At 36.6% G+C, this 17,367-nt stretch overlaps 1 protein-coding gene across 11 annotated transcripts in view; it reads left to right on the forward strand.

Annotated features, from left to right (window-relative positions):
• Positions 1–17,367, forward strand: part of LOC145686344 (uncharacterized) — a 584,205-nt gene that overhangs the window by 438,274 nt on the left and 128,564 nt on the right. For all 11 annotated transcript variants that reach the window (XR_014131592.1, XR_014131591.1, XM_081759580.1 and 8 more), the window contains one exon: positions 3,552–3,600. Coding sequence is in view for 9 of the 11 variants with exons in the window: in XM_081759580.1 (XP_081615706.1) it covers positions 3,552–3,600 (49 nt within the window). In the remaining 2 variants the exon portion in view is untranslated. The remainder of the gene's footprint in view (positions 1–3,551; positions 3,601–17,367) is intronic.

Genomic DNA, 17,367 nt, shown 5'->3' on the forward strand with positions numbered 1-17,367 from the left:
AAGATATTATGAGTTTGCTGTTTCACTTTTGAATGGAATTACGATTCCCCATGTTTTCTTTCTCTCTCTATTTTTTTTGTGCAAACACGTTAATGAGCAACAGGAGATACAAGACTTTTTCTGTTCGCATTGGTTTGGGTTCACAGCTTGAAAATGTAATCTTTACGTTTAATGTCCCACGATTATGCCTGTTAGGTTCAGGAAGACTATGATTAAAGCAAGTGAATTACGATGGACGAATTGGTGGAATGAGAAAATGGGAGTGTCCCTAGAAAACCTACGAGTACGATGTCTGTCTCAAGCTTACTTCCCTTGGGAACGAACCAGGTACCCCACCCATCAGATAGTTTAGTAGGCGGGGTCTCAGTTTCGGTTCCCGGTAGAAGAGCCTTTGAAATATTAAATGTCCTTGATGTATCTGTGTTCGTGTCCCTCTCGTTCAAGGTTACTGGAAATAACTGCAAAACGAGAATAACGAATATAATAGAGATAAGTTACGGAGAAATTTTCGGTCTTTTTTTAAAATTTAAACTTGAATTCTCTGGACTATAGTATTTTATCATGACCGAAATCAGTATTTCATCGTTAATAAAATATTGGAATCGTAAATGTTTGCAATTTGCTACCTACAAGAGTGTTTCTTGACTCTTACTTAAAAGAGCAGTCTTAGGGTAGTGGCTTGAGCATTCGTTTAGTGAGTTAGGAGTCCGCAGTTCGATTCTGTCCGAGGAAATTCAGAAAAAATATAATTTACGATGTTGATATTTCTGATGTATAATAACATGAAAATTGTCAATTTCTCTCGTTCTTACAAGTTAGAGTTGAAACGACTTCCTTCACAGGGGAAAATTAACAACATGACGTCACAGTCTACAATCTCGATTTCAAGTGTTTGAAAACTTAGCGTCTTTCGCAAACAATTCATGAATACAAAAGGGTCATCCTTAAGACCTAGTATGAGTCATAAATATGACTGAAACGTCATTGTGGAATTGTTTCTAATTTCTTCCACTCTTACTACAAATAACGAGAATACTTTCGTTCGCCGTTTTCAACACGCTCCATATATTCGTTCAACCAAAATAGGAACTATTCTTTTTATATATTTGCATCTCTATTTTGTTAAAATATCAATATAACGCATACATAATCAAATGTCTTTTACCCAAAGAAAGGGCGTTACTATGTATCATGATGAAGACAAATCCTACTTAGTTTCTGTTAAGGCATCCGAAGGTTCAATTTTCATATTGTCAGGTAGCTGTTATCTTCTTTCCCACCTCTTTTCCTTCCAACTTCTCTTACAAGACAATTCATGGTTTAGAGGGTTTAAAGAATTTATTTTCATTTTTCTTAACTTCAGTATGTTATTTGCATTAGAATAGTACGTAATATTGAGGTCCCAAATATTCAGTACCGGTAATAATAATAATAATAATAATAATAATAATAATAATAATAATAATAATAATAATAATAATAATAATAATAATAATATAGAAGACAAATTCCGTATAAGGATAGATTGTATTAAAATCTGTAAAATCGCCAGTAGCGTTAGGCAAAAGATACTATATAGTCGGGATTGGAGAGAAGTGTCAGGACCATCAGGACATACCCTCTGCATACGTCCTTACAACTAGCTAAATGTTAAACGGAAAGTTTCCAGGCAAATTTCATGTAGAATGTAGGGTTACTGAACTCACAAGAGCCATAAGAAATTTTGTATTTAAGTAATGGTTATGCCGGCTAAGCTACAGAAGACGTCGATGATGAGAATGAAAGAAATATTGCAATAAAGAAAGTGGGAGGAAGCGGAACCCGGAGAAAATCTTCACACACGGTGGTTTTTCAGCACAATGCCCACTAGGAGGGTGCTGGGTGGAACAGAGTGAACCATTAAATTAACAACACTTCAGTATTATTATTATTATTAATAATAATAATAATAATAATAATAATAATAATAATAATGGTGTTAAAAGTTTTAAATTTGCCCTAAAATTTGGCAAAACTTACTTAAACATAGGGATTTCGGGGAAGGGATTCCGTACGTTCAAGACACACCTCTCAACTACCCAAATTTAAACGAACGCTTTCCACCGAAGCTTCATGTAGAAAGTATTGTACTGTACGTTTTAAGGAAAATAACTGTAATAAAAATAACTGAATATCACTGAACAGAAAGGCATATAATAAACTAACTTGTAGAATATGTAGATGAAATTATAAAAGCTTTGCTACAAAAATATATACACAGACCATAATTCAGTGAGGTTTGAAATACAAAGTAACAAAATAACGTATGATATTCAGTCTACAGAGCAATTATTACTGAAAGAGTGGCACACACTATTTCGAGAATCGAGATAAGACGAGAAATATTCACGATACTTTTCGCCTCCTCTCGATTCTTATCTCCAAACCGAGACGATAATTTGAGTTAGCCTTGTCCCGTCTCGAATGTAAAATTTTAATTCTCATCCCGATTTTGTTTGTTCTGTTTGGAAACGAGATGAGAAATTCCTCTTCTCATGGGCAACATTAAACAAAACCGAAATATTTTTTTCCAAATGTCACGCTTCTACTTGTAATGGTATGACCTGAGTGATAATAAATTTCTACTTTTAATCTTCTACGAGATTATTATTATTATTATTATTATTATTATTATTATTATTATTATTATTATTCCTGGAGATTTGATAGTTCAAGTATTAAAACATCCGAGTATTCAAATACCTGAATATAATAAAACGTGTGTTATCGCCGATCAATTGGCATCAAAATTCCTAAAGTAAAATAGAAATTTCCCCGACGTGGATTCGTTCCAAGAATCTCCAGATTACTGGCCAAGCGCCTTTACCACTGAACCACGATCACTACGCTGTAAATGATTCGTTTTTACTCTGGTTACGTTAGGTTTCTTTGCCTCCGCTTGCAAAGTTGTATGTTATTTTTCTTCATTTCAAAAAGTCTTTCGTATTTCTTTTATGATGATGTAAGTTAATAATCTTCGGCAAATTTTATATTAATAACATGAGTTGTTATTAAACCTCTGGTTCACAAGTTTGTTTCTTCTTCACACGAAACTACAGATATGAGAGTTAATTCTCATACTCTGCATTTGTTTCAAAGCAGTCCATTACCTGGACTAAGACTTATGTCCGCCACAATACATTATAGTTAATAATAAATATGATTTTGGGAACCTTTACCTTAATAGCTAATGCTGTCGTCAGTTCTTTAATCTGCAAGAGAAGCTCTTCGGGAATAAATCAATTCATGCTACCTTTTATTGAGTTTAACAACCTATCACATATAGTTTCTCTTTCTCGGTCTCCCATTCTCTGTTTCTCTCCTCTGTCTCGTACGTACGTACTAATGAATATGAATTTCTATTTCGTAATTTCTGAAAATTACACATGAATTAACAGGAAAGTAATTTTCAATCTGTTTTGTTTGTAAACGAATACGAATTTTTTCATGTCTGTATTGCAATTTTAATGATATTAAAATTCTAGTGAAAGAATTATTACTTTTTTTTTCAGAGTTATTTACGAACTTACAGCGTGACTTGCAGGTGTTATCCAGACTGAAGTAAGTTATGTTTAATTTTAATTGGTAACATATTTGGCTTTTCATCGATAAATAATAAACGTGCTGCTGCAATAAACATAAAGCATAGAGAGTCATTCTGTTTCATTTCAACCAATCATGAAAAATTCAGGGTCTCAGATTTTGATAATTTTTTGTACATTGAAAGGCATGTTTGCGAATAGTTATTTCCCAAAATAAAACTTTTCCAACCCTTTTAGTTAATTAGTAAATAATTACGCAATCATCTTCAAGGTCACGATCCAAAAACAGCTAATTTTTCGTTTTATTGTTTGTTTCAATAACCGTATGAGCTATGAAGCTAAAAATTTGCATCCGCATGTAATTTTGTTTGTAGAATACAAATCTGCAGTCAAAACTAATGAATATTGTATAGGCGTAGAGTTATAGCAGCATTTATAGTTCCAAGTTCAGGCTCCGGAATGAGTATGTGGTGAAAGTTGTATGTATGTGAAATTTTAGCAAAAGATGAAGAGATACCTATATTTTGTGTGAACCAAATTTGGTTGTGGGTAATTGAACCTAAGAGCCAAAATAAAACTTCTAATATATAGAAAATTTTTCAGTAGTAATGTATCTGCAAGGGATTAATACATTCTTTAAACGGCTATTTCAGGTTAATGAACCACGGAAATCACCCAGAACAGCCTTGGAAGGTGATCGCGTAATCAGTGACCATTTGGAAAAAAAACAAAAAAAAAAAAACAGTGTGGCTGTACATAAATTCTTAGCAGTGTTCTTGGCAAACTTAAAAACGGAGGCACCTTTTCTTAAACAAGTTATATATTTCAGTGATGGCTGTGGGGCCCAATATAAATAATTGTAAAAATTTCAAGAATATTCGTATGCACAAATCAGATTTTGGTTTTACGTGTGAGTGGCATTTCTTTTCCGCTTCACATGGTAAAAATCTTTGCTATGGCATAGGTGGAACAGCAAAGCGATTAGTTACTCGTTCGAGTTTACAGCAGACAACTGCGAACCAAATATTAAATGCACAGCAGTTTTATAAAGAGGCTATGGATAATACCACATCCATTAAATATTTTTTGTATCAACTGAAGATCTTCAGCAGCATAGCACGACTCAAGAAAATAGGTTCATCCCTGTGGAAACAATACCTGGAACAAGAAAAAATCATGCTTTCAGTCCTGACAGTGAAATAAAAATTGGACCAATTTCCTCTACATCAATGGAACACCTACATAGAGTTTAGGTAAATAAGAAACACAAACAGAAGATATCAGAAGTAAAAGTCTTGGATCCAGGAAAATTTGTAGCGTATATCTATGGCTGCAAATGGTGGATTGAGATTGTGCTGGAATATTCTGAGGAATATCAGGACTAGAACACAAAGTTCTTACACCCTGCAGGGCCCGCTTCTACTTTTCACTGGCCTGGACCGACGATATCGTATGGGTGCTAGCCGATCACATTCCTATTGGCACATTGGCGTGGGAGACCCGCATTCGACGGCCGTTTTTTCAGATGGCTTAGATTTGGGTTAATGTCAATAAGATTAATATTAAAGAATTTTGCTGTATATTATAATCCCTCCTCAACTTCTTTTTCTGTCCTGCTTGTATTTTTATTTTCCTTATTTGTTTCTTGTTAATTAATGTGGAGAATAACTTCGCGATTTGGCTCAAGAAACACCACTGGTGTATGTTTTTCCAAAACAACAGGATACGAATTTGGATTTGAAATGTCATGAATGTGTGAGGTCATGAACTGGAACTTTTAATGATATTGCTTCTGAAACGAAGCGGTCAAGAAGAGATTGTAATTTAGACACAAAGTAGAATCATGACAAGGGAACATCTTATATTGATAGTAGCATTGCCCAATCAAACAATGTGCAATCGATAGAGAAGTGAATAGAAGTGAGAAATCCAAAGTTTTACGGGCCGACACCCAGAAACACAGAAGATACAGACGAAAGAAGGACCTAGAATCATGTGAAGATAGCAACGCAAACGATACACTGACACGGAAAGAACTTTAAAATGATTAAAGTAATCAAAATGACATTTACATAACAGTTAGTAAGCAAACCTTGTACCCACAGACATGTTCAATAACATCATATGTAATGCTAAAGTTTTGTTAAAATGGCACGGAACACAAATTATAACAGCTAGCAAATCTAATTATGAGTAGAGCCATACCTGTGAAGTCTTGATATACAGTATTGCCAACGTTTGAAGGTAGGCCTATATGAATCTCGGATGTTGAAGAGTACATACAGTACACGATCGAAATGGCGTCCCTTACAGACTCTGAACCAGCTGCACCCCTGGGCAAATATTCCGAATTGATCCCCTAGATCCGGCCCTGCATCTAGCTTAATGTAGAATTCCAACTACTACTATGTTGCAGAACGCTCCAATCGGAATTCGAACATATGCACCAGCAGCGAGCCTGCGGACCATTTGGTCGTCCAAGAGCATGGATCATTTCAGCTAATGTGCTCTGTTTGCTACTATTCTGACATTTTCCTTTGGCAAAAATGTTTCGACACTGTGCTTCGTTCGATATTTTTGCACTTCAGTAATTATATTCTTGTTTGTGGTCTCATATTTTGGTTTCAACTAGTTTGAATCGTGTACTGAATGTACTCTTCTACATCCGAGATTCATATAGGCCTATCTAAAAACGTTGGCAATACTGTATATCAAGACTTCACAGGTATGATTCTACTCATAATTAGATTTGCTAGATGTTATAATTTGTGTTCCGTGCCACTTAACAAAACTTTATTTTGTGCTCAGTTGGCAACCTGCATTACATATGATGTTATTGAGCATGTATACAATGTTTCCTTACCGTACTGTTGTGTAAATGTCATTTTGATTACTTTAATCATTTTGAAGTTCTTTCTCTGTCAGTGTATCTTCTGCATTGCTATCTTCACATGATTCTAGATCCTTCTTTCATCTGTATCTTCTGTGTTTTTGGGTGTCGGCCCGTAAAACTTTGGATTTCTCACTTTTCTTCACTCCTCTGTCGATTGCACATTGTTTGATTGGGCAATGCTACTATCAATATAAGATGTTCCTTCGTGAGTCATTTATCTTCTTCCTACTTTACAGGAAAGAAGAAATGTGACCTTGGTGGTATAGGTATTTTTCGATTTGTGACAAAGTGGGCTTTTTCGTGTTGACGTAACGAACAGTAATGTGTTGTGATAATCCAACACTTTTTTCCTGCTTCCGTTGGTAATCTTGGTTTACGAGTATTATTGTAAGTAAAATTGTATTATTTCTCAATTTATTTTCGTTTGTAACCGTGATAACAGGTTCTGACTGCAAAGAGGAGTTATGTATGCTGACTTAATGATCCTGAAGTAATGTGAAAAAGTAGTGTCTACAATTCTAAATTTAATAAAACCAATGTGATTTAATCTAATAATTTTGTTAGAAATTCCTCGTACATTGTTTCAAATGGGATTGCTCTGCAATTATTAGGCAAATCTTTCTCACTCCAGAGCGAAACAAAGGATCCTATCTGAATAATAATAGATATTGTGTTTGAGTCAACTTTTACATTAAGCAATAACTTGTGTCTTCAAATCGATGTATTCTTTTCTATCGCTGGCCGAATTTGGAAGATCCCGGTGGATTGGTTTGGCTATCCATGGGTTGATGTTCGTTTTTTTGTTACTTATCAAGTGCGGCCCGCGATGGGTTTCCTAGCCTACCAAGGCTATACTTTCGGGGCGGTATTATGTGTTTTCTCTCGTTGCTAATTTTTGACAGCAAGATGAGGTACGATGTAAATTGTACATTGTATACACGACCCCAAAAGTGCATTACCACTTGCTATTCTCCTTTTCCTCCAATAGCAGGCAACCCAGAAATCTCGGCGGTCAGGTTGGTTCCGAATTTGAAAGGCGTTGGACCAAACTTCAATTTTGTAACAAATATATCAGTGTGACAAACTCCAAATAAGAGAATAAAACAAATTGTTAAGAACGACAATTTTATTATTGTGACGGAGTTGGATGACATCAAAAGTAACAAAATGATCTTACTTAAGCAGTTCAAAAAAATGAATGGCAACAAACAGATACGAGAGAAAAGCATTTCTCTTTATCCCAAAGAAATAATCTCATAAAAAACGTTAGATAATGTAGTTTTAATATAAAACCCACACAAAAATTAAGAAAGTTGACACCCGAAAGGCAAGAACAACTGAACCGGAGTGAATGAAATTGTGCACAGATATATAAAACATAAAATGAGGGAATACGGGTTTCGTATTTTCTTTAAAAAACGGTTGGGTGAAGCACGGACCTCTCCAAACATTTGATCACGAAATATCAAAAGTGGTAGTAACTGTATGTCAGATGTGTGTAAAGGATGATGACGAATTGCAACGAAACTATGCGCATGGACAATGTGCAAAAAATGAAGGTATACGTTTTATTTTCTGCGGAGAAACAGTTTAAGGGGGCATAAGAACCCAGCCGAAAATTTTGAAAGTTGGCGCCCGAAAGGTAAGAAAAAGTGAACCGAAATGAATGAAATTTGGCATAGATATTGTAAACAAAATATGAGGGTATATGGGTTTCATATTGTCTGGAAAAAATGGTTAGGTGGAGCACGGACCTCTCCAAACCTTTGATCACGGAATATCAAAAGTGCCAGTAACAGTATGTCAGATGTGTCTAAAGGAGAGGAAGAATTCCCACGAAACTTTGTGTATGGACAACACGCAAAAAATAAACGAATACGGTTTTTTTTATTTTCCGCGGAAAAACGGTTTTAAGGGGAAAAAGCCCCAGTCCATAATTTCGGATATTGCCGCCCGGAAATCAAAAAGAAGTGTACCGAAGTGAATGAAATTGTGCACAGGTATTGTAGACATGAAATGAGGGAATAAGGTTATCATATTTTCATGGAAAAATGGTTGAATGCGGCACGGACACCTAGAAACGTTTGATCTCGGAATACAAAAGAGCTAGTAACAGTATGTCAGATGTGTGTAAAGGATATGAAGAATTGCAACTAAGCTTTGTGTATGGACAATACGCAAAAAATAAACGAATACTGTTTTATATTTTTGCGAGAAAACTGTTTTTGGGTACAAATGCTCCCACCGAAAGTTTTGAAAGTTGACGCCCGAAAGGCAAAATCAAGTGAACCGAAATGAATGAAATTGTACACAGATATCGTAGACATAAAATGAAGGAATGCGGGTTTCATATTTTCGTGGAAAAAAGGGTCGGGTGCGGCAGATACCCCTCCAAACATTTGATCATGAAATGTCAAAAATGGTAGTAACAGTATTTCAGATATGTGTAAAAGACATGAAGAATTCCAACGAAACTTTGTGTATGGACAATACGCAAAAAATAAACGTATACGTTTTTTTTCTATTTTCTGCGGAAAACTCTTTTAGAGGCCAAAAGCCCTCATCCAAAATTTCGGAAATTGACGCCCGAAAAGCAAAAAAAAAAAAAAAAAAAGTACCGTAGTGAATGAAATTGTGCACAGATACTGTAGATATGAAATGAGGAAATACGGGTTTCACATTTTCCCGGAAAAATGGTTGAATGAGCACGGACACGTACAAACCTTTGATTACGGAATATCAAGAGTTAATAACAGTATGTCAGATGTGTGTAAAGGATATGAAGAATTGCAAAAAGAAGTTACCCGAAATGAATGAAATTGTACACAGATGTTGTAGACATAAAATGAGGGAATAAGGGTTTCATATTTTCCTGGAAAAAAGGGTTGGGTGGTGCAGGGAACCCTCCAAACATGTGATCACGAAATATCAAAAGTGGTAGTAACAGTATTTCAGATGTGTGTAAAAGAGATGAAGAATTGCAACGCAACTTTCTGTATGAACAATAGGCAAAAAATAAACGAATACGCTTTTATTTTCGAGGGAAAAGCGGGTTTGGTGGGGCAAGTGCCCCCGTCAAATGTTTTGGAATTTGACCCAAAAAGGCAAGAAGAAGTGGACCGAAGTGAATGAAATGTGCACAAATATTGTAGAGGTAAGATGAGGGAATACGTATTTCGTATTTTCCTGAAAGAAAAAAAAACTGTTGAGTGGAACGATTCGTTGAATGGCGGGAGGAGTGAACCGAAGCGAATGAAATTGTATATAGATATTGGATTTGTAAAATAAGACTATTCGTGTTTTATAAGTGTCGTATCTTCATCCATTTTTTTCAAATTTAGCATATCAACTACAAGCACAAACAATATAGCGTATTTTATAGTATTTCACAGTCTTGGGAAGTAACGTAACACAAGTAACGCGTTACTTGTAACGCGTTACTTTTTAAGTAACGTTTCCTAGTAACGCGATACATTTTTTCCAAAGTAACTGTAACGGTAACGCGTTACAAATTTTTAAGTAACGTACCTGGTTTGCGTTACTTTTTTCGCGTTACATTTCGGGTGAGTAACTACAATATATGTATATTTTTTTTCGGAAAAAAATGTTTCTTTCCTATAAGTGAATTTCTCAGAATGGAACAATGGAACATGAATGTTCGCCTTTTCCGGTTTCGCCTTATGACCTCTAGCAATGAAATTTGCATGTAAAACCTGTTACCACTTTTCATCTTAATGTAAGGCGGAACGGAAATCTCGATGTGCTTTTTCCCGTTTCGCCTTACGAACTTTATGTTGGTAGGCTTGCAAATACATTCATAGATACAATTTGATTTGTTTATTTATATAACAAAATATAGTGTCACTTCCTGTTTTTGGAAGATGAGGACAGTCTCAGCAAAATCACGTGTATTGATTGCAAATACCTGGAAGATTTTGTCTTAGATTTTGACAGCTCCAAATCAATACATTCAGAGAGTGAACAACGAGTTCAATGGTACTGGTAGTCTATTTTATTTTGATTGGTGTTGTTTTTATAAAGATGGAGAACGAAAATATTTTATCGTTCTAACATTTGAAAGAATACTTTTTCTTAAAAGCTGAAGATGATGGTGAACAGAATTTAAAAGTAAAGTGGTGCCCCGGCGGGAAATATTTATCAACAACTAGGGTGCCATAATTAATGACATACAGTAAGGGGTTAATATGAATAAACTGTGTTTTGATGGGCAGGTCTGCGTTGATGGTATGTAATATTAGAGTTCTTTTAGATCAGTTTGACTTTTAACAAATTATACTCGGCCCGAATACTCAACCTAGACCCTCAATCAGAAATTCAGAAGCTCGTGAAAAATGTCCTTGACTCCTAGACCTCATGACTACCGAGATTGGCAATTAATTACTCTTTTAGTATTCAGATATAAATCGCCCATGTTTATACACAGTGTTATAACAATAATAATAATAATAATAATAATAATAATAATAATAATAATAATAATAATAATAAGTTGTACTAGTAGTAGTACCATTGATAATAATTATATTGTCTATGTAAGATACTTGAAGAGAGTACTCGAAACTATACACCAGATTTGGCTCGACTCGACTCGAAACTCGACCCGAATTCGAGTTGAGTTGGAGGAAATTTTTCAAGCCGAGTTCTCGGGTCAAGCTCAAAGATATCTGTTTCTAGTCGAATCGAGTTTCAAAGAAAAGTTGTTCGAACTCACTCGTGCCCATCCCCACGAGTAACGCAGTATGGCATTTTAGTCAATGTTACATTACATTAAAATGTTCATATAGCTGTCAAGGAAAAATTTGTTATTGCATTTATTTGGTCTAGGAATTAATTCGTGCGGGTGGACAAGAGATGGCGCAACGAACGGAGCGTCCCACAGTTCCGTGTATCCACACATGTGTTGCAAACCCCTGTCATCGCGTATCGTTCGTAGTATAGGGCAGTGGATTAAAGCGTCAACAACACCAGTTTGTAGTTAAGTGAACATGGCGCAATTTGTGCCTGATAAAGTGTTTTTGCGGGGTGTCCTGCTGCATTACTTTAACATGCAGAAAAGTGCGACTGAAAGTCATCGTATTTTGGTGGAAGTGTATGGTGACCATGCTCTAGCTGAGCGAACGTGTCAGAAGTGGTTTGCACGGTTTAGAAGTGGTGATTTCGGCTTGGCAGACCAAGAGCGAGCTGGACAGCCAAAAAAATTTCAAGACGAAGAATTGACAGCATTGCTCGAGCAGGATTCGTATCAAACGCAGGAACAACTTGCAGCAGCATTAGGCGTTGATCAAACAACAGTCTCCAAAGGCTTGAAAGCCATGGGAATGATTCAAAAGATGTCACATTGGGTTCCACATGAATTGAAAGACAGAGACGTTGAAAGACGAAAAACCATTTGCGAATTGCTGCTTCAACGACAGAGCAGAAAGGGGTTTCTGCATCGAATTATTACGGGTGATGAGAAGTGGATCCATTACGAGAACCCTAAACGAAAAAAGGCCTGGGTGAAACCAGGTGAACCAGGTCCATCACAACCAAAACGAGATATTCACTGTGCAAAGGTTATGCTGTGCATATGGTGGGATATGAAAGGTGTGGTGTACTATGAGCTGCTGCAACCGGGTGAAACTGAATGGAGAACGTTATCGACGACAATTAATGCGTTTGAAGCAAGCTCTGGCCAGAACACGACCAGAATGGGAGAACAGACATGATAAACTTATTGTTCAACATGATAACGCTCGCCCACATGTCGCAAAACCGGTCAAAACCTATTTAGAAAATGTCGGATGTGAAGTTTTACCCCACCCGCCGTATTCACCAGACGTTGCTCCTTCGAACTACTACTTGTTCGATTGCATGAACAACGATTTGATTGGACAGCGGTTTACTTCTTCAGAAGATATCGAAACATGGGTCTCTGACTGGATCGCTTCCAAGGATGAGGACTTCTTTCGCCACGGAATCCGTACATTGCCTGACAGATGGGCGAAAGTGGTGGCTAGCGATGGACAGTATTTTTCTTAAGGTATTTATGTATTTTGTGTTTGTACTACAGCTTCAATGTGTGCGTACCAACCGCACGAATTAATTCCTAGACCAAATACATAAATCGATTCAGAACCTGCAGCAGCAGCAATAATAATAATAATAATAATAATAATAATAATAATAATAATAATAATAATAATAGCGTTAGTAATAGTAGTACGGAAAACTGAAGTATTAAGATTTTTTCACATATTCAAAGTTTCGGACTTAAAAGTAACGCGTTAGTAACGCGTTACTTTCGAAGTAAAGTAACAATTACTTTTTTGAGGCAAGTAACGCGTTAGTAACGCGTTACATTTTAAGAGAAGGTAAAGTAACTTGTAACGCGTTACATTTTTACAAGTAACTTACCCAACACTGGTATTTCAGGAGGAACGTTTAACCCTTACAATGTTTTTGCGCATAGAAACGTGTCGATTTATTTCCAGTTTGCTGTTGATCTGCCAGATTTGAAGCAAAACGGATAGGGACACTTGATAAAGACGAAAGGCCTAATTTTACATTGGGTCTATATAATATCTACATACAATTTCATTTGCTTCAGTCCACTCCTTCCTGCGCTATTACGGTAATATTTACTTTTTCTCGGATGGGGTCTAGGCCCCAGAACTTTTTTCCGCAAATATTAAAACACGTTTTCCAAATTGTCCCTATACGAAGTTTCGTTGCAATTTTCCAGTCTTTACGAGGTTCTGACGTATGCTTAATTGCACTTTTAAAATTTCGTAATCAACGGTTTACAAGGTTCGTACCTCACTACACTGGTTTTTTTTGGGGGGGGGAATACGAAACCCAATTATCATTTTACGTCTACAATACCTGCGCACAGTCATTCAATTCGGTGCACTTCTTCTTGCCTTTTGGGCCTCAAATTTCAAAATTTTGGGTGGGTATTTTTCCCCCTTAAACCGTTTCTCGGCAGAAAATAAAAAAAAGCGTATTCGTTTATTTTTTGCGCATTGTTCCTACACAATGTGTCGTTTCAACTCTTCATGTGCTTCAAGCACTTTTGGCATACTATTATTAGCACTTTTGATATTTCACGATCACAGTTTTGGAGGGGTCTGGGTCTAAAAAAAAAAGAAAATACGTTTTCCCTCATTTTATGTTAATGATATCTGTGCACAATGTCATTCACTTCGGTTCACTTAGTCTGGCCTTTAGAAAAAAAAGATGACTCTTCTCTTCAATGCCCTGATCCGGCCCTTCAAACTTTTTTCCTTCTATCGAAGCCAGGAATGCGTATTTGGTAAAAGTCTCAATGTTGACGATTGCTAGTGGTAAAAGCGATGCATCCGCCGTTATATTGAAAAGGGTGGCGGAGCTGGTGGAAAGTGTCGCAAAATTTTACGTTGCCCCAATGAAAAAATATCTAGATTCGACACTGCCAATCTATATATATAAAATTGAAAATAACTATGTGACTAAATCTCCTGAACCGCCCAACCGATCGCGATCAAAAATCTTAACATGGATGAGTTTCAACGCTGGGCTGGTTTTAGGCTATTCACTTTGATGGTAGAACTGAGGGAAGGAGGAGGGGGTGTAAAACTAAATAAAACTTAATAACTCCTGAACCACTCGACCTATCTTGATCAAATTTTCAACATAGATGAGGTTCAAACCTGGGATCGTTTTTATGATTTAAATTTGATGGAGCACCGCGAGGAAAAAATGAAAATGAAGTGAAATCATTGAGTTTTACGTCCCAGGGTTATGCTGGTTAAGCTAAAGGAGACGGTGATGATGAGTAATGAATGAAATGGTGGAATGAAGAAAGTGGGAGGAAACGGGAGAACCCCGAGAAAACCCACGCACACGGTGTTTGTCCATCACAAAGTTCACAGCAACAGAGGTGAACGCTCTACCACTGAGCCACCGCGGCCCCTGAGCACCGTGAGGGAGGAGGAGGTAGACAAAAATCAATTTATATAAGACAGAAAGTGACTATTTTGTCATTTAATAACTCTTGAACAATCTCACCCATCTCAATCAAATTTTCAAGATATATGAGGTTTGGATCTGGAAACATTTTTCAAATTTCACTTTAACGGTAGATCTTTGGGGAGGGGGAGGGGGAGGGGAGGGGCGTATAAATAAAAACTAATAAAACCTAATAACTTTTGAACCACCCAACCAATCTTGATCAAATTTTCAATATATATGAGGGTCGGGCCTTGGGTGTTTTTATCGTTTCACTTTGACGAGCCAACGTAGGAGAGGTGAAGGGGGGAATATATGTAAAAAATTAAAATAAAAATGACTAGCTTTGTGACCATCAATCTTGAACTACCTGACCGAATTCAATCAAATTTCCAACATACATGAGTTTAGGGACTGGGATTGCTTTAGGCTATTCACTTTGACCGTGCAAAGTAGGGGAGGGGTAGGGGTAGAAAAATTTAAAAATGATCAAAAATGACCGATATTAGTGTTGAATCCATAGTTTTCGGGGTCGATGAGAGAAAAAGTGACACTTCTGATGTTTCAATCCAAGTTCAGCCCTGATGGTTGAGAAGCGGGTGAGTACAACGTTGGGGAGGGGGATAAACATTTAAAAATGGTCGAAAATCACTAATATTTGTGTCGAATCCGTAGTTTTAGGAGCAGCTGAGATTAACAGTGACAATTCTGATGCTATGTGCCGCAGCACGGAGGAGGGTTAGGGGAGTTATATATAATAATAATAATCGAAAATGACCAATGTTAGTGTTTAATCCATAATTTTGGGGATCATTCTTATGAACTGTGGCATTTTCGATCCGGTTTAAATGCAAAATCAGCTCCGCCACTTGCGAGAAGAGGAGAAAGAGATATATAAAAATGGTCGATAATGGCCACTATCAGTGTCGAATTTATAGTTTTCTGGGTCGCTTAGATCAACAGTGGTACTTTCGATCCCGTTTAAATTCAAATTCAATTACACAACTTGGGGAGGTGGAGAAAGAGATATTGAAAAATGATCGAAAATGGCCGATATTAGTGCTGAACCCATATTTTTGGGGGGTCGCTGAGATGAACAGTGACACTTTCGATGCCATGGCCCGCAACATGGGGGAGGAGGAAATATACATATAAATGACCGAAAATGACTAATATTAACGTCGAATCCATGATTTTTGGGATTGCCGAAGTGATCAATGATCTTTCCGATGCTGTATACCATAAATCAATGCCATTAAAAACGAAAACAGCGTGTTTCACGGGTACTAAACACATGAAATACGGAGTTGTGCACTTTATTTTTAATTTCAACTCAGCAAAGCGGGTAATATATCCTAGTAATACTAGTAAAGCTCAGGTACTGTCCTTTCTCTATTTCAAAACCAGCTACAAATCTCTTTCCTATATCTGTTACTGCAGCTATCAGTATATTTTTGTTTTTCCTTTTTTTACAACACCAAGGTTATAAAGGATGGTCTATTTAATGTGAGTTTGGAGCTTGAATCTGATAGGCCGCATCCAACCATACTATCACGCCTCCAGGAAAATTGGATTACAGGGCAGAGTCTAAAGCAAGAAATTTATATTTCTTTTGCTAAACAAATCTTTAGTTTCCATACTAGTCATAGCACATGTTTAGAGGTTTTTTTCCAATCTGTATGAAACGAGACCTGCAAATGACATAGGACTGAAAGTTGAACTTACACCAGGAGTCGAATCTGGTATCATTCTAACAAAAAATCCTAATGGCTGACTACTTTAATGCTCATGTTTCATTCTCGTGTAAAAATTTAGGGTGAGCCCGCCCCCTAGACTCCTCATGGATACTGGCTTGTGTGATCCTCCACCCTCGAACACAATTTTCTGGGAGAAAGCCTCTGTTCTTGATTTTGTCTGTCTAGGTGGGTACTGTTGATGATTTTGTGAGGTTTTCCAGGGACAAATCTCCTATTTTGCTCAATATGAGTTGAGTTGATTTTATCGTCCCTTTCAGCAGCGAGGCTATATGAGACGCGACCTACTGCTTAATCATGAAATCCGAACCACATGAGCCCTCGCAGGGAATCGAACCCGGGTCTCTCACGTCAAAGGCACGTACGCTAACCACTTAGACACGAAGAAGCTCGGTGCTCATGTTAGTAAAGAGGAAAGCACATTATGGGAATTTCAGTGCAGACAACTAAGTACGACTACTGTTAAATGAACATCTTTCATCTTGAATATATTGTGATAATTTTCAAACTTATTTGATAATGTCATTTTTAAAAAAATAGCATTCTCTTTTCTGTAACTCACTACAGTATACAAGTTAAATTTCAGACAGTGTGCAAAAGAAGGGAAGTGACTACAATGTACGATGGACTTTCTTGTAAACCATTCTTGTAAACCGATGAACAAAACCTTTCTTGTGAAATTCAGAGTTGCAAAGAACCTGTGTGATTGACTGATAGCTAGCTACACAAATTGACAGAATGAAAGTCTTAATTTTAGTACTGAAGCTGCCTCAGGCTAGAAGCAAGCTGCCCCCAGGCGTTGTTTTGTGCCTTGTAACATTGTGTTTTAAAAAAACAGACACAAGATCAGTTGTCAGTTGCTTAGTTCTTTGTAAAACAACTGATAAGGCTAGTTTTCTGTTATACAAAATTATATTTCCCAATTTGTTGTTTGAAGCCTCTTTATTCCTTATAAAAAACAATATATCCAGATAATATTTATCATGAAAATATATTTATCATTGAGATCATTTATTATTATTATTAGTAGTAGTAGTAGTAGTAGTAGTAGAAGTAGTAGTTGTAGCAGTAGTAGTAGTAGTAGTAGTAGTAGTAGTAGTAGTGGTGGTGGTAGTAGTAGTAGTATTGGTATTATTATTATTATTACCGC

The sequence above is a fragment of the Thermobia domestica genome, chromosome 5, assembly GCF_964235325.1.
Source record: "Thermobia domestica chromosome 5, izTheDome1.hap1.1, whole genome shotgun sequence".
NCBI classification, from domain to species: domain Eukaryota; kingdom Metazoa; phylum Arthropoda; class Insecta; order Zygentoma; family Lepismatidae; genus Thermobia; species Thermobia domestica.